This window comes from Impatiens glandulifera, chromosome 7 (genome assembly GCF_907164915.1).
Source record: "Impatiens glandulifera chromosome 7, dImpGla2.1, whole genome shotgun sequence".
In the NCBI taxonomy this organism is placed as follows: domain Eukaryota; kingdom Viridiplantae; phylum Streptophyta; class Magnoliopsida; order Ericales; family Balsaminaceae; genus Impatiens; species Impatiens glandulifera.
The window spans coordinates 44,320,574-44,339,241 of NC_061868.1; the positions used below are offsets into that span (position 1 = coordinate 44,320,574).

The window sequence follows — 18,668 nt, forward strand, 5'->3', positions numbered from 1 at the left end:
CGTTTTTAATCATAATCAAACATGAAACCAGATTTATAACACTTTCAACTTAAACCACCAATTTTACCCATAGAAGAAAAAGAAACTTGTCCATTTGAAAACTAAAGATATAGTGTAAAAACCAGCTGACAACAATTGAATAATAGAAAGTTAAATAATCACATGAAATCTCTTTCACTATACAATGTTTACATATGCTTTGAATGAAACAGACAAGGAAATAAAAACTTCAGATCAGAGATGTGTTTAAGACATTCACAACTATTTTCTTCTTTCTTTGTTACAACAACATTGGATATGTATAAAAACAACTTGTGTTTATATTCAATTCCTATTTTGCACTTTGCTAAGGTTTTGAACAGAAAATGATTCGATTTCTCCAGTTTATCACACCAAGAGTACACCTTTACATATGGAAGAGAAACCTGTCATCCCATTTGCCACTAACAATATACAGAAAGAATTAATCTCAGATCAAGAACAGAAGTTTGTAATTATCATACCATAAATTGGGTAAAATGACACATAGCAGAATGTTGAACAGACACAAAATACCTTTAGAGCTGGTTCGCCTTTATAGGCGTTTGCAGATTGCTTGGCAGCTGCTACTGCTGCTATCTGGGCATGTGCAGCTCTTCCAGCAGCAGATTTATTGAATTCTTCTTGCCTGGTAAAATGTAGGTGATCACGATAACTCATTTCCTCCTCGATTCATTTGTTAACGGGTTCAAATTAAGAATGTTGATCTCAGATGCAGGAAGTTAATCAATGTGATGCAGTATAAGCTAATTTATCTCAAATGATCTACATTTATACGATATTCGAACTCAGCTCATCCTTAAAGCTAACCCTAGCCCTAGATGTGTTGACTAACAAGATATCTATCTGTCTAAGACAGATTTGACACTCATATTCCATGGATTCATAAACAAGCTTTTTAACATATTTCGAATTCAGGTCCATCCTTAAATCTAGCCCTAGATGTGTTTGTTGTACAGAGTCTCTAACCTAATTACAAGTTATATGTCTAGTTGACCTATTTTCTACGACCTAATCAAAAGATTGGCAAGAGTTTCCAGATATAAGATTCAATAAATTGTATGTATTACCAAATACAAGATGCATCATGCATGATTAAAGGTATACAGTAAAGCGATTAAGAAGCGAAATTAGGGTTAATTTCAAAAGAGTCGAAGTAAAGGGGAACCTTTTCTCGGCGGCTTCGGCGGCTTTAGTTCGAGCCACTTGTGATTCTAAACGATCTTCTTCTTCCTTCTTCTGATTACTGCCTCCGAAGCAAGATGAACATCCTCCCATCTCTCTTTCTCTCCACACTAAACAACGAAGAATTTTGAGTTTTTTCCAGGTCTCTGCTTTTATATGCCTCCCCAAATACAAAGAAAATATGTTCAAGTTAATTATAAATATATTTATTGATATAGTTGAGTATTATTTTTTTCATAATTAACATTAAAACTATCAAACTAGTTGCAACTTGAAGTTATTCGGTGAATTTTATTATTAAATATTTTACATTTGGTCACCAAATCTTAAGATCCTATTGGCTCGTCCTTGTTAATTTATATAAAAAAAATATAGATTTTTTTAAATGGTTACAAACTAATTATAATTGGGCTTTAAAAATAGGAAGCTTAAAAATATTAGTACAATATATTTTTATAACCCTACACTTTCAATTTTAACTGTGTAAATTTAGTGAGCCCGACCCAAAGTTAGGCCCTAATTGGAAAAATAAATTTAATTTTATTGTTATATTGAAGACATTATTTTTAAATTAACAAAATAATATAATCTAAGGGCCGGTCAGTGTCTAGTAACTCTAGTTTGTCTTAACTAGAGCGGTTAGACGGATCAACCTATGGCGGGCGAGCCTACTCACCAAAACTCATTGTTTGACGGGTTGACGGTTCCCGGCGGATTGAAAATCCCCAACCTAAGGTAGTTTACGGGTTAGGCGGGCCAGACCGCGGGTTGTCTCACTACAAATAAAATAAAATAAAAATCATTAATAGTTTTAGAAAATAAGAGTTCAAGAACATGATCAAATAATCATAATATAACTAAACAAGAGTCTTGTCTATCTTTATACATTAATTGACCAAATATTTCAACAAAATAACTAAAATTTGATAAAGTCAACATTATTTAAATATCATCAATTAAGATATAATCCATATCAAATCATTCTCTTTCATCGCCTTTCTCTTCAATATCTGCATTAACATTCTCTAAAACATTTGATCATTGCTTGGACAATATTGATATAATTATTTTGTTGTCTTCTTAATTTTTATCTACATATGAAATACAAAAAAATGAAGGTAGTTAAAAATTCAAATTAAAATAAACTAATATATGAAGTCACAAGTCACAAATAAGTCAAGAACATAATTAAAAATTTGTAAATAAAATTACCGATAGCATATCTATGTAACCAATTGCGAGTACAAATAAGAGTTTGAAGGCGAGAATGAAGAGAAGAAAGACGGAACAAATAAGTAGCCGGCGGGCGATGGACAAAGTATTGAGTATTGACTACTGTAGTGCTGGCTATGATAGAAAAAAACTAGGACTATGTGGCACATGCCTATAAGGCTATAAATCAGATTAGATTTTTTTTGTCAATCCGCGGGCCAACCCAAGCTCGACCCGCCTAGACCTGCGACCCAAGCGGGCTCGCCCGTATAGTCCCACATCCATATGGGTTGCCAATATTTCAACCCGACCCGTCTAAATTGTTTGGCGGGGTGGGCCAACCCAACGGGCCCAACCTAAATTGACAGCTTTAGTCTTTCTTACCTAAGGGCTTGTTATCCCAATGGATTATTGGGATAAAACCTAGTATTTATTCCCAAACCCAAACATTATATCAACTATATCTAATCAATAATTTTATCTATTTAAATACCTAAATAAAATAGGCCCAATATCCTATCCTCTCTCTTTAAGTCACTATTCTCTCACTTAAATCATACTCGAACGAATAAATTAGTTTTTAAATTTTAAAAACAAATTTTTTCATAATTTTTATTAAACAATTTTTTTTTAAGAGAAAACACAATTAAAACCCAAAAACTCTCTTCCTTGAAAAAACCATAAGGACTTGTTTGATGAATGAGTTATTGAGATAAAACCCAATTTTTATCCCAAAACTCAACCATTACATTATCAATCTAATCCATATATTTATCTATTAAAATACCAAAATTATCCCTTACCTTTTTTTTAATATAAATTAATTATTAAATAAAAATCTAAGAGATAAAAAATAATTTGGTAAAAAATAAATAAAAACCAATTTTTATTTATTTTTAATCCAACAAGAATTAAAAAAAAAACAAAAAAACTCAAAAAAAACCACCTCTTCAAACAAGTCCTAGTTCTTAGAAAGTGATTCACTCAAAAAAAAAAAAAAAATTATATTAAGATCCCATGTCTAATCCTTGTTTATTATAAAAAAAAAACATAGATATGTTTTTCTTATGATTACAAACTTATAATTGAGTTTTAAAGAAGTTAGTAAATTACATCATTATAACCTATACTTTTTAAATATGTCTGATTTTAGTCAGACCTAATAAAACAATAATTTATTTTTTATTTAATTTTGATATTATATTAAAAATATAGAATAATTTTATTTTTAAATTAATAATAATAATATAGTCTAATTGGTTAATGCTTTAACAATATTTTGTTTAAGGGTCGATCTGTTCTAGTTAATGTTTCTTAGAAAGTGACTAACTCAATTCTAATTATTTTTATAATTATAATTATTTTTAATATTAATCTATTCTTTACAACAATTTAAATCGACAAACTTGAATCTCTAAAGTTTAATCATCAAACAAAAATTGGAAACTAGTAATTATCCTTATATCTATAAATTGAAATTTCTGAATCAACTTGTATATATATCTCATATATATATATTTTTTTATGCAAAATGATAATGTTATAATATTTTACTATTCTCTTATATATATATGTCATTGTTTACGTCACTCTAAACTTGGTATAACTAAATTTATGAAGAATTCCGACTTAATTTCTTTATCAAAATATTTAATTAAATCATTTGTGATGCTAATGATGAGGTGAGTTATATAGTACTATTTTAAATTGATAAGCTCAATATTTTCATTGTTAAAAAATTGTGTTGGCCCACCAACTTAAAAACTGAGATTTTCCTATTAAATGATGTTATCCAACAAATATTGATGATTTATGTAGTTGTAATCAAGTCAGAATTTGCTTCATTCTAATCAGCCTGCTTAATGAATTGCTCAAACATCAATACTCATTTGATGCCAACAATCCACATAGGATATTTAAGCAATGTTTCATCTTCTCCATATTATTGTTTCCACACATTTTGCAAGATTATTATGATATCTTAACCATCATTGTGTAATTTGAAAGGGATCATTTCCAACTAAATTACCTCCTAGATATTAAATTTGTATTGAGAACATATTAACATGTTTTTATATCTAATAATTTGATGTTTTGTAACTTCTATCATTATTCAACCTAATTTGATGTACATGTATAACAAACAACATACATAGAAAGATATTAGATATGATGTGACAAATTGTGTATTCAATTTTAAAAGTCGGCTTCCTCATAATATTGATAATGATCAATGGAACCCCATGGTACTTTTACCTAAGTCTTGCCTTAATCTCAAAAGTTTTTATTATTAATGTAACAAATAACTTCTTTTTTTTTAATTAGATGTGATTTTCTAATAAATTAATATTATTTGTCCCCATAAGAATATGGAAACAGATGAGAGGGACATATGACTAACTACAACTAACCTTTTTTTCATTGGATTAACTACTTATAAACTAAACAAACTATAGGGTTAACTTTTTTTGAAATGATAAAATTAAACTATAGGTTCATAACTAATTTTTAATATATATATCCATTTATGATTAATAATAATTACTAATAAAGTTAAAATAAAAAATTTACTTAAAACTGTGGGTAAGTTATAAACTCGTAAAATGAAAATTTATTTTTATTAGTAAAAATTCAATTTAAAAAAGAAGTACTATTCATATATAATTAAATATTTGATATATTAACAATTTTAATATATATATATAATTAATTAAAAAATAATAATAAGTAAATGAAACTATAAAAAAATTATATTAATTTATTTATAGGAATATATAACAATATTTTTTAATTTATAAATATATATTTTTTTAATGTAAAGTTCAAAATAGAAATTATTTATAAAACTATAAATTCTTATTATCATAAATTTAAAAATGTAAGAATTTAATTTATCGAAAATTATTTCAATCCTAAAATTTTAAGAGATTCGAGATGATTATTTGATGGAGAAAGGACTAACGCTGTCACTCCACTCTATATTTTTTGAACCAAAAGAAATCGGGTAATGAGTTGCCTTTCGAGCTGATTACTTACATTTAAATTTTATCTTTATCTAGAATGATAAACTTTTAAAGAACTATGTTTAAAATATCAAATTAACCTAAAATTGAGGATAAAATCTATAATCAGTCAGAAAATTCATAATTCTTGTATGAATGATGATAAACTTTTAAAGAACTATGTTTAAAATATCAAATTAACCTAAAATTGAACGAGGATAAAATCTATAATCAGTCAGAAAATTCATAATTATTGTATGAATGAGTTTTTGTGGTTTGTGATTGTTTTTTTAATGTGTTATGTTGCATTTATTTGTTTTTGTTGGTTTTTTGTGTCCAACTTTTCTCTCTTCTGAATTTTCTTATGATGACTTGTTCGATATATTTGGGCTCTTAGTAAATGTATGAATTAATGAAAATGATTATTTGATACTTTGAATTTAAAAGTTAAAACAACAGGCCTTAAACCTTTTTTTTTAAAAAATTTACAATAGTTGACCTGGCCAAAAAAAACAAAAAAAAAACATGAGTCTTCACCAGCACTTCCGGGGACCTTGCCGCCGTGGCGTGGCGGCGTAATCAGCCATTGCTCCAACGAGAACACTATTAGGAGAAGACGACCCATCATCGATCTTCTTCATCTTCAACATCTTACTATCTCTTCTCGTAAAGTCTTTCTTTTTCTTGGTCGTCGCCTTCGATTTCCCAATCTCAAAGCTTTCACCTTTAATGGCGGGAACCAAATACCACCCCATCGACAAACAAACAATAGCAAAAGATTTCCCAAACAGAACCAACATAACCAATATCAAGATCAAAGCCGCCGACAAATAATTCATTGGTCTCCGCATACCCAATTTCTTCATTGTACAACTACTACTCTGTTTCTTCTCTTTACGATCAATATTCATTACCGGCGGCGGCGGCGGCGGAGAAGAAGAAGGAGTAAGCTTTTTGTCCTTGAATTCTTCAACAACAGGGACGACAGGGTTATCATTGTTAATGGGATTGGAATCCTGTTTTCTCTGTTTCACCTTGATAACGATCGGACGACAGTCGTTGGAATTGGAGTAGACGAATCGGAGGAAGGAGATTTCATCTGGGTTAATCTGACTGTATATTTTCTGTCTCTTGTCTTCAAGTTCGGCAAGGAGGGCAGAGAATTTGTCGAGCCCTCGATTGGAATAAGGGTTTGTGTTTTCTTTTGGTTTGCAAGATCCAATCTTTTTAGTTTTTTTTGGAGTGGAGTTAGTGGGTCGGCTAGAACAAGGCTCATGTTGTTCTAGGTGATTATCGAAAGAGCCTGTCCCGCAGATAAAGGGTTTGAGCATTTGATATTTTTGTGAGAGAGATTTGAGAGATTTCGGTTTTTCAAGTATGGGTAATGGCGTGTTTATATGGGAATTTATGAGAAAGAAAATGAAAGTCAATTGATGGACTTTGAGAAAATATAATCCTCTCTAATCGAAGCTTCCATGTTAGCATGACTTCTTGCAAATCCACATGGAAATAACATCATTTCGTGAGGGTAAAATAGACTAATACAACAGTGTACCTGCTTCTAGATGGGGGTGTGCTAGTCTATATTATTTTATTTTTATAGAAGAGTTTCATTTTAAACCTAATCAATTTAGATTTTTTAAATAATTTCAAACTAATTCAACATAACCTTTTATAATTTTTTAACTTCCAAAGTTGGGTTAGCCTTGATTGTATGTGTCATTTCTACTCAGTGGTCGGGTTTACGGGACTGAATCATTTGTTCCCACATATCCATTTCTCCCCTATTTCCTCTCACATGGAAGAATAAAACAGTTATTTTTTTAAAATAATAATAATTACATTTTTACTCTTTCCTGTAAAAGGGAACAAAGAAAGTAAAGGATATATGGGAGCAGGCAATATCAAGTGCGAGTTTTCACAACTCAATCGTGTTAGTGCTCATTTGATGATGTAATAATTGAATGTGTGATGTTAAATTTATAGTTGATTTTCATTCTACTTTTGTTTTTCATGTTAGACCCAAAAAATGTGTATTCCAATTAATTGATTTGGTTTACATTTCTTTCGGCATTTTAGTAGATAATCAATCATTAATTGTCTTGAAATCATTGAAATCATTAGGCAATGAAAATCTTTAATGCTAGTTCTAAATGTTTGGTAGAGATTGATATTTAGATTGATTTGGTTTGCTCTAAATTTTGGATTGAATGTTAATTCCATAAAATAAATCAACATTTAAAATTAGACAAAGCTAACTGGATCCAATAAAAAAGAAAAACACTATTATACATTAGGTTAAGTAAATTAAGATATATTATCTTCTAAAATTGGTCTATATAAGTCGAATATAAAATTGTTCTCTTTTACTTCTTCTCTAATTATTATTACAGAAATGAAACCACACTAAGATAAGGGAAAATAACAAATATGATGAATTATAATTGTTTTATATTATAAAGAAAATTTATTGAGAAGATCAAACTCTATTTGTATGAAGATTTGATTTCATCAAATTTTCATTATTTTGCATTCTAATTTTCTCTTTTTTAAAAGATAAAAAATTCTCCCAATTTGCATATAGATTATTGTTTGTTGACAAGAGACATACTTTATTGTTTGTAAACTAAGAAGAAAAATGATATTTATTAAAAAAGAAAAAAATAACAGTTCAAAAGTAAAAGATGATAATGTCAATAATCATTTTAATTCTTATTCAAATATAAATATAACACTTTTATGTAGTGCTTGCAACATGATGCACATGGAATCTTGAATTGCACTCAAATAGAATTGGTGTGGGTTATCATGACGATCGGTCATGATTCTCATGAATGAGTTTTTATATCCATCTTTCTCATTCAAAATCATTATAGGATATATTTGTTTAATTTGAATTGATTTTTTTATCAAACACAAATATATAACTATTAGTAGTAAATTATAATTTAATTAAACTAATGTTAGGAAGAACATAATTATAACATTGGGAAGATGATAATTCTAATATCATGTTGAAAATATTCTCTTTCATCATTGTGATTTATCGTTATTTTGTTTTATTCATTTAAATATTTTCACACCCTATGTATCAAAGCTCCCTCTTCACGAAAAAACAAATATTGTTAACATCAATACGTGTTTCATAATTTAACTTATAAAAAAACTAATAGTCAATACTTTTATATTAATAATGTGCATAATCACTCATAGGATGAGAATTCACCTAATCCTGGTTATAGTATCCAAATTATTTATAAAAAATTGAAATACCCACAACAACAAATATCACTAAGTTTACTTAGATGGGATTAAAATAATGTCACTAAAATTCCTTGCCCACTTAAAAAATAGTTGCTAAATAAATTATTATTGAGGACGATATCAAATTCTTTTATTGTATATATTTTGATGTGTAACTTTTTTTTCTTTTTTTTTATCGATGATAATGTCTAAACCTATTTTTAAATAAGTTTATGGTGTTGGGCAAAGACTATTTGCATAGTCAACATCATGAATGTTGGATGAAAATTATTGAAATGATATGATTGACTATTTCAACTTGTTTTTTATTGTTTCAAAACTTGAATCTTTATACATGGAGTCACCAGTCAATCATTTTTGGATCTCCTCAATTAGGTTTAGTCAGTAATTAGTTTGATTATTTAAATTTTTGTTTCCGCTTCTATTTTTTAGTGTGACTAACTTTCGCGGTTAAATATATAGTTCGCAAATACATTTAGTCAGACGAGTGGAACTTGCCGCCTCGAGCTTCAACTCATAACTTTGAGGAGGTTGAAGATATCCCGCTCTTGCTGTCGTTAGGCTAGAAAAGAGAATTCGTTATATAATTGTAATTGTAATAATAATAATAATATGTTTATATGTTTCAAAATAAAAGTTCTTATTAAACCTATGATAAATCTAGAGAGGTAATATTTATATTGAAAAAACAAATAGTACAAAATAACTAATATGTTGAAAGGGGGGTGAACCCTAATATTGTAATAACATAAATTCATAATCATTGCAACCCCAATGTAGATCAATATAATGCTCAATTCTCAACATCAAAGTTCTCTAATTGTTATATATATCCAATTTGAAGGCAAAAAGGTCCAATCATTTATTTTAATCATAATTAACATCACTAAATAATATTAAATTTTTGGTAGAGTTTTAATTTTGCAATTTTAGAATTATTTATTTGCTCGGGTTAATAGTACTCTACTTTCTCGAATTGGATCCAGCTTTTCAATATATTTTTATTATTAAAAGTATTTAATATAATATAATTAAACTAAACAAAGGTAAAATAATAAAGATCAAGGTGTTTGGAGAATATAAGATAAATGAAAAGTCTATGAGAATAACTAACTATGAATAGAATATATATGATCCTTGACTATGAAATATATTTAATTAATTAATGTAAAGAGTTAACCAAATCTCTTTAATTATTGCTGACAACTATATATATATAAAAATTAATATATAGTCATTATCTTGAAAATATAAAAAGGAAATTTCGTTCTTGGATTTCAAGCAATCAGACCAATTCAAACATACTCGTAAATCAACTTTTGCTTGTTCCTAATTACTTGCGTTTGTAAATCAAATAAAGAAGTCAACCCATGCAACATTCGGCAGCTAATTAATTAGTTCGTCACTTTTATTTAAAATAGTTTTTTTTATATGATATTAAAAATAAAAAGAATTGTTTAAGTAAACAACAAAACATAACCTAAGAAAATAAAAAATATAAAAAAATTAATAATAATACAAACACGTTATCCAACAAATTATCAAAATAAATTTTTAAGAAGACCAACAAATAACTCCCAACCGATTTCACCAACTTTCCGAAATGAATATCAGAAAACGTCATATTAATAACATTATAATTGATATGCATCAGACACTACGATCTCAATGTCCGTTGATTTCTTTTAAATTAGATAGTTCATCAGAAAATAATCGAAATCGAAATGATAACTTAAATATGTATTTCTGTCATATCATTCAACTCAATCCAAACTTCTCGACAACTACTAAAATACTCAAATTTTAGTCATGTACTGTAAAAAAAAAAAAAAAATCGAGATACTACGTGACAACGATTTACCATAATGCAATTTTTTTTTCCAATATCAAGAGACGCCACACCACCACCAATAATAAATATCTTACAATTCACTTATCCATTTTTTTTAATAAAAAGTTGAGGATTTTTTGAATTATTTAGAGTGATAGAAATAAATTAATTAAAAAGACTTTAGTGATCGTATGTGCCAAATTAAATAAATTTATATTGATAACAAGTTTTAAGAAGAGAAATTGAAAATAGTGGTAGAGGTTCTTAAGGTTGATATCTTACCCACTTTTTCTCTTTTATCTTTATCATTTTTGTTCTATCCACATATACATTTATTTTATTATTATGCATAAAACTTTTAAAAAAGATGTTTAAAGTTAATTTGTTTCACTTTTTGAAGGATATATTCAATTTACTCTTGTCTTCTTGGGGTTATTTTGTTGGCGTGGTGTATCTCATAATTTTATATGTATTCAATTCCAACAAATTTCATATTTTAATTTGATTGTTTTGATCATAATATCCAATATGTGTTATTATAATGTCACTAGCACAACAATGTAGACAAATCATATTATTGTAAAGTGATCAAAACATTATCTGAAATCAAAATACCTAAAATAGTCGTTTTCATATGATTAAATATAATAATAATAATGAAATCAAGTAATTAACTGCTCCATCATTGCCTTGTGTACACCCCAAGCAACTTGGCAGTCAATGAAGTTTTATTTGATTAGATTTGACCATCTAACCTTAATAAAACTAAGTAATTAACAAAATTAAAACAATTTTTTTTTTAAGTTAACATAACCTAATTTCAACTTAAGACATTGAACGGATAAAATAGTTTTAATATATAATATTTTAAAAGTATTATAAAATATATTTTAATTTATAAAATGTGAACTATTACAATATCCCTAATTGTTCATTAATTAGTTGACTGACAATATGTTAGCTCGGGTCATATAACAGATAAATTTAATTTGATTATGAATTGGTCTTCTTATTTAATTAATTGATTAATTCTTAGAATCTATTAAAGCATGAATCAAATCTGACTAGTTTATTAATTATTATATATATATGTATGTATGATCGAAAATAATTAATATATATATATATATATATATATATATATATATATATATATAGCTAATAAACCCAGTGGCTATACGCGTCGAAACTCATATGTTATCATAGATTTTGAATAAATAAAATATTATAGGAGTACTTAATTTCATTATTTTTTTATATATAAATATTGGTATAAATTTTGTAATCAAAGTTATTTGTACAAATAATTTTAAAAACTAGTTTATTTTGATTTTTTTTAACAGTAACAGTATCTCTTATATTCATGGTCACATACTATTTTTTTCTTAAACAATATTATTGTAAAATAATAGTGTAGACAAATAAAACAAATTAATATTTTAAATAGAACCAAACAAATATCATTTAATTTAGAATATATATTATTTATTTGATCGAGTAAATAAAAATACATATGTTTATTTATTTGTGATTAGGCTTTATTACTTTTTCGAATATCATAATTAGTTTTGTATAAGTCTAAGATAGCGTTCTCAAAAAAAAAAAAGTCTAACATAGATCGTTATTCATTTAAACATTATAAATAAGAGACTTTGAAATAAATTGATCTTCCATTGATTTTACATTCTTTCTAAAGATATTTCATCTTTTGTTTTTCACTGTTAGATTCCTTCTTCATGCAATGATCTTCACAATAATCAGTTATGAATTTGATTTATAATAATTTCAAAATCTTCTTCTATTTCAAGGAATTTGTTGATTGTCTTGACGATTTTTGTGAACTTAATTTTCAATTTAAATAATTTTGTGAAATGCATTATATGCAATTTTTGCTCATGATTTGAGATATTTATGATATATTCTTTTAAAGCAATATTAACAAGATGAAATATGAGTACAATTTTCACTATTTTGTAACAAATCATAAAAAATTAATTAAAAATATAAGAAATCAAGAAAAAGATATAATGAAAATTAAATATCCTACTTTCACAAAAAAATTATTTTTATATATATAGGATAGGATTTAGTTTAAGATTGAGAAACTATAGGGTGAGAGTTACTCTCCTTCACTAATACTAAGTAAAAAAAGGATTTATACTATTTTGTTGGTGTATTGTACTTCAATAAGAAATGTTCTATGAATATATTTATGATTGAAATTTAATTGTATATTTTTTTATGTTCATAAATAAATGAATTATAAACTCACCAGAGTAGCCGTTAAGAGTCGATTATAAAAAATAAAATGTTACGGGTTCGATTATATCTGAAAACGTTTTGATCAGTTGAAGCAGAAATCATGGTAATAGGATGTCATAGTAGTTCTACTTAATTCAAAAATAAATAAATTATAATTCACTAAGTTAATTTATTTAAAGTGATTCTTAATTAAGAAAACAACTTTTATAGATTGAATTTTCACTTAGTACGATAGTATGACATATAGATGAGGGGATCTAGGCAGGTCTAGTTACTTAATTGATAATGTTTTTTGTAAGCCAAAATAATCAATTTTAGAGCTTGGATTGTTTGGGAATTTTTGTTTGTAAGAAAGACGTTATTTGATAGAAGAGTATATTATCTTGATTTTTAATTTGTTAAGATATATTCTGTAGTAAAAAATTATAAAAAAAGTAAAGTAAAATCATTTTGATATTTTAGTTGATAGATCAGTTGATTGAATGAAAAGAATATTAAGTGATAAATGTTTTTTTTAAACTTAACATCTAAATAGCTAGCTCCTTTTGTTTTAACTTTTTTTAGGCTTTTAAAACATTTATTTTTTTCTTATCAAATCATAACTATTATTTAATAATTCAATCATTTAATTTATCAATTAAAATATCAAAATATATTAACTATATTTTTATAAATTTTAAATACAAAAGAATAATTTAATAATTTATAAATCTAAATATATATATATTTTATGCACAAAAGAATAATTTAATAATTTAATAATTAAAATAATTTAATATATATATAATTTTAAAGTAGATTTTTTTTTTACAAAAACTCAATAAAACCTTCAAATCAATAACATCAAACAAATATTGATGGATACATTTTATGCACTCTTCAATTTATAATCTGTTGAAAACAATGGAGCATGCATGAGTGAAGTGATTTGTCTGTTGGAGAAGACGGTAAAACCCGGCCCACCCTTTTCAATTTGATTAGACCCGTCTACCTACGTAATTAACCTAGCTATGACAAGGAATTTGAAGATGACAACGTTGTATTCTTTTTTTTTTAATTTTATTTATTTATATTTTATTATTTTTAGATGGCTAATTTATGATTTTTTTTTTTGAAGTACGATCAATATTTGTGGGTTAAACACATAATTTATCAACACACATAATTAATTTAATTAGGCAAGTTAAAGACTCTAATTCATTAACAATAATACCCCATTTAATAATTGTATTATAAATATTCATTTGAAAACACATAAATTCTGAATAAATAAAAAGTGTGATGAGATTATTGTAGCATTGATCAATGTCGGTAGCAAACTTGTATAGATGTCTCCATATTTTTTCTTTAGTTTGATGGGAAAATGTTTTTATTTGTAATAGATAATACAAATAATAATGTCATATAAAGTATTAATAATTTTTCTTTTTGAGGTGGTTATCAGTTATCACGATCACGGTTATCTTTTTAAATTAGAATATATATTTTTTTTTGAGTGAGTTAAATAAATTATTTGAAAATGAAAGTAATTAATAGATCCCATATATAAAAGCTAAATAATTAATATATATATCTGAGCCAACAGGGGATCAAACTCTTGTCCATCAGCCATTACTAGTATCCACTTTTAGAACATTATTATTATTATTATTAGGGTTTACAAATATAACTTTGTGCGCCGTTACCGGAAGATGTATAAACTTAACGGCGAAAAAATGTGTTGGTTGGCGCCAAAGTGGTAAGTAATCAACATGCTTTTCTCAGCACGCTAACAATCCTTTCACAAATTTGGAAACTAGTTTTCCATTTCATCCATCTATTATACATACATACATACATACATACGACTCGTTCAGATCTCCTCCATCTCTCATCTCTTCTAATCGATCAAAACACATAATCATGGCAAGGGGGAAGATCCAGATCAAGAGGATTGAAAACGATACGAACAGGCAGGTTACTTATTCCAAGCGCCGGAACGGACTTTTCAGGAAGGCCGGCGAACTTACTGTTCTTTGCGATGCTAAGATCTCCATTCTTATGTTCTCAAGCACCAGCAAACTCCACGAGTTCATCAGTCCTTCTATTTCGTAAGTATTTTCATTTCATTTCACGTATTTTGTTTCATTTCAGATCTATCTATCTATCTATCTTCAAACTCATGCTCAATAAAATAGATCTCAATATCTGGATCTTAATTAATTAATTAGCTTTAAATCTGATTTTAAATTTTATCTAGTCTCTGTACCTACCTAAACAGTAAACCCTAATTATGTCTGTCTATAGAATGATATAATAAGAATGATTTCTCGTGTTCTTTGAATCGTTCTGATATGTAGGGCAAAACAGATGTTTGATCAGTATCAGAAGACGGTAGGGGTTGATCTTTGGAGTTCGCAGTATGAGGTTTTCTTCTTCTTCTTCTTGATTTCTCAACATTAATTAGTTTAATTTAATTAGCTATGACCTAGATAGATAATTTAAGTGGTGGTTTTGCGGTGATGCAGAGGATGCAAGAACATCTGAAGAAACTGAAAGATGTGAATAGGTCTCTCCGAACCGAGATCAGGTGAATGAACTATAACACATATTCAAGCTAGTTAGATAAACCATTTTATTATTCAAAATAAATTAACATGTTACATTTTAAAAAATACACAACATTAGTAACTAAACTCATGCAATAAAACTAATTATAAATCTAACATTAACACTTTGACATATATAAGGATTGATGTTTAGGATTACCCTTATAATCTATTTATTTAGTTAGCACGACACCATATTCATGTTTATCATATGTGAACTTAATATTTAAAAGATTAATTCGTAATCTAAATCAATTTGAAATACTAATTTGAATTAATTATTTTGGTTTGATTTGAAATTGAATTAATTGAGTTCGGATTGGATTAAGATTATTCAAACAAAATTATATTTTTAAGTTTTGCTTACTTAGCCCATTAACAATATAGACTCTTTTTATACTTTTTTTTTTTTTTTTTTTTCAGGCTACAATTATTCATCCAATTTTCTGTTTAGTGAATTAAATAATTTAAATTAAAAATATTGTATTAATTGTATTATTTTTACTTTTTAGCAAAAATAAATAAAATAAATTTATAGATATATATTAATTATTGAACAAATAAAAAATAAATTTATTGACCACCACTTCTTATAAATATATAAAAAGTTATTATAAATAAATAAAAAAGTAACTATAAAAAAAGTATTATTAAAAAAAATTAAATTTAACAGCAATTTATTTTTGTTGAATAAAAAAAGAAAAAAAAGTGAGATGTTAAAACATTAATAAAATGAAGAAAGAAACATGAGATAAGAAAAATGTTAAATTGAATTATATTGAAAACATATAATTTAAATTCAATCCGTATTGATTGTTTGTTTGGTTTACAGATTTAATAAAAATATAATTTGAAATTAGTATGAATCGAATTTTGAAGTTAGAATTGAATTATTCGGTTGACTATATATATAGACTATAGTATATATGATTTGGAAATGTTTATGGAATTGAAAGGCAGAGAATGGGAGATTGTCTGAACGAGTTATGCTATGAACAACTTGTGGGGCTTGAGCAAGACATGGACAGTTCCCTTCAGCGAATCCGAGACCGCAAAGTTGACTACTAATTATATATTAATTAATAATTCATTCTTTTCTCTTTTTCAATATATATTAATATAAATATTTGTAATTGACAGTTTAAGGTTCTCGGCAACCAGATTGAGACCCATAGGAAAAAGGTACTTAATTACAATTTTAATATAATTGTTTATCCATGCATGCTTATGCTTATTTATGATCAATTTGTTGCCTAATTGTTTTTCTGTGACAGTTGAGAAATGTGGAGCAGATACACAGAAACTTACTTCAAGAATTTGTAAGCAGTGCCCCTATTTATCAATTGATAATATATATAACAATGAGCCCAGTAATCAAATAAAAGATTTGTGTATATATATTTGTTTTCAGGATGTACGAGAGGAGGATGTACAAGTGGACTGTGGAGTTGTTGAGAATATGAATGGAGAGTATGTTGGAGGTGGTTTTCATGGATATGGAGGCCGCACAAGTCCTCGCATTTTCGCGGTTAGGGTTCCTCCCAGTGATAACCACATCATGAGGGGTAGTAATCATCTTCAGTTGTCGAATAATGGGGTTGGTGTTGTCGGATCGGATCTCACAACCTATGCTTTGCTTTAGTAGCGTCAATCCATCACTACTATTGACGATCATGACTTATTTATTTATTATGTTAATTTATATGTTAAATAATCTTCGAAATTGTCGAATGTACTTGTTGTAATTGTGACCTACCTTAAATATTTATGTACAAACTCCAAATATTGCAGCATGTGGAGTTTAATATATATAAATGACCAAGAACTAGCTATTAATGGTAATACATGGTTAGTTTTTATTTTTTAACTTCTTGCTTATATTAATTGAGAGTTGGGTCTTCCTTTAGTTATTTTTTTAATCTGACCATATTCAATTTATTAAACCAGTGTAAAATAGCTTCTAAAATATTTTAATAATTGTCCTTAGAGTTAAAGAGATTAAAAAAAGACATTAAATGATATTCAATTTTTTCTTTAGCACGGTTCCAACTAGGGTGAATTAAAGTTTAATTTTGTCAATATATATATTATATAATATATATATATATACACACTAGTTTATAGTATTGAGAATTTATCTGAAAATGCAAGAATATATCATTATTAGCCTGGTAATTTCAATACAGTTATATTTTATATGAAGTATCAGAAACTTTTTTATAAAATATCAAACAATATACAAGCTGAGACGTATTTATGAATTTACATTAGTGTGGGTTTAAATTTAGTTTAACAAATTATATATTAAAAGAAAACGCTTTATTAAAATATTTAAATAAGTTCAATTCTACCCAATTTTAAAACATAAAATTTATGTATAATAAGTTAAATATAGAGTGTCAAAAAGTTAATAAAAAATCATCATATATTTTATTGTAAAGTTTAGTCTTCACCTTAATTTTATATTTTTTAAAATGTTTGCTCTATAGTAACGATAAAAAAAAATAATGTTAAAACTAAAAATATATTTTATCGAACAGTAAAAATGAAATTATGAAAAAAATAGAAAGAAAGAAAATTAAGTAATGCTAATTGATAAACAAATATAATAAAATTAAATCAGTATAAACATCATATTAATAATTAAGTAAATTAGATATCAATTAAGATATAAACTAGGGAATAAAATTAGAAAAAAAAATTAAAGAAGATGAGATTTTAAAAATTAAAAAAATAAATATAATAATTTAAATGAAAATAATCAAGAGATTTATGACGTTTATTTCCTACGAAATTTTTGACGAATTTATAATTAGTGACATATTTTCCATTTTTATAATAAAGATCGGTATATCACTCGTCAGTAAATCTTTCGACAAATAAATAATTTGTCATAAATATTTGTAACGGTTTTCTCCATATTCGTCACTTTTACTACATAATTTATGACGAATATTTATGACATATAATTTCACTGGAAATTTCGATTGTATTTACTACAGAATTTATACGAAATTTTTGACGAATTTATAATTAGTGACATATTTTCCATTTTTATAATAAAGATCGGAATATCATAAATCTTTCGACAAATAAATAATTTGTCATAAATATTTATAACGGTTTTCGTCACTTTTACTACAGAATTTATGACGAATATTTATGACATATAATTTCACGGGAAATTTCGATTGTATTTACTACAGAATTTACGATAATATCTTGACGGATTATTTCATTGGAAACCATTTCCTAGGAATATCCGTCATAATGTTCTCTTGTTTT

General features: G+C 26.5%; 3 protein-coding genes across 3 annotated transcripts; 1 reads left to right on the top strand and 2 right to left on the bottom strand.

Annotated features, from left to right (window-relative positions):
• Positions 1–135: 135 nt before the first annotated feature.
• LOC124910518 lies at positions 136–1,375 on the bottom strand. The gene is made up of 3 exons (XM_047451166.1): positions 1,208–1,375; positions 556–667; positions 136–443 (listed from the first exon to the last, which is right to left on the bottom strand). The coding sequence occupies exons 1-3, from the start codon at positions 1,315–1,317 to the stop codon at positions 429–431; spliced, it is 237 nt and encodes a 78-aa protein (XP_047307122.1). The 5' UTR covers positions 1,318–1,375; the 3' UTR covers positions 136–428.
• A 4,479-nt stretch (positions 1,376–5,854) lies between these two features.
• LOC124910593 lies at positions 5,855–6,944 on the bottom strand. Its single transcript, XM_047451264.1, has one exon. The coding sequence runs from the start codon at positions 6,767–6,769 to the stop codon at positions 5,972–5,974; it is 798 nt and encodes a 265-aa protein (XP_047307220.1). The 5' UTR covers positions 6,770–6,944; the 3' UTR covers positions 5,855–5,971.
• A 7,741-nt stretch (positions 6,945–14,685) lies between these two features.
• On the top strand, positions 14,686–17,025 carry LOC124910499 (floral homeotic protein DEFICIENS-like). Its single transcript, XM_047451142.1, has 7 exons — positions 14,686–14,885; positions 15,135–15,201; positions 15,303–15,364; positions 16,340–16,439; positions 16,524–16,565; positions 16,658–16,702; positions 16,795–17,025. The coding sequence occupies exons 1-7, from the start codon at positions 14,698–14,700 to the stop codon at positions 17,023–17,025; spliced, it is 735 nt and encodes a 244-aa protein (XP_047307098.1). The 5' UTR covers positions 14,686–14,697.
• Positions 17,026–18,668: the final 1,643 nt, after the last annotated feature.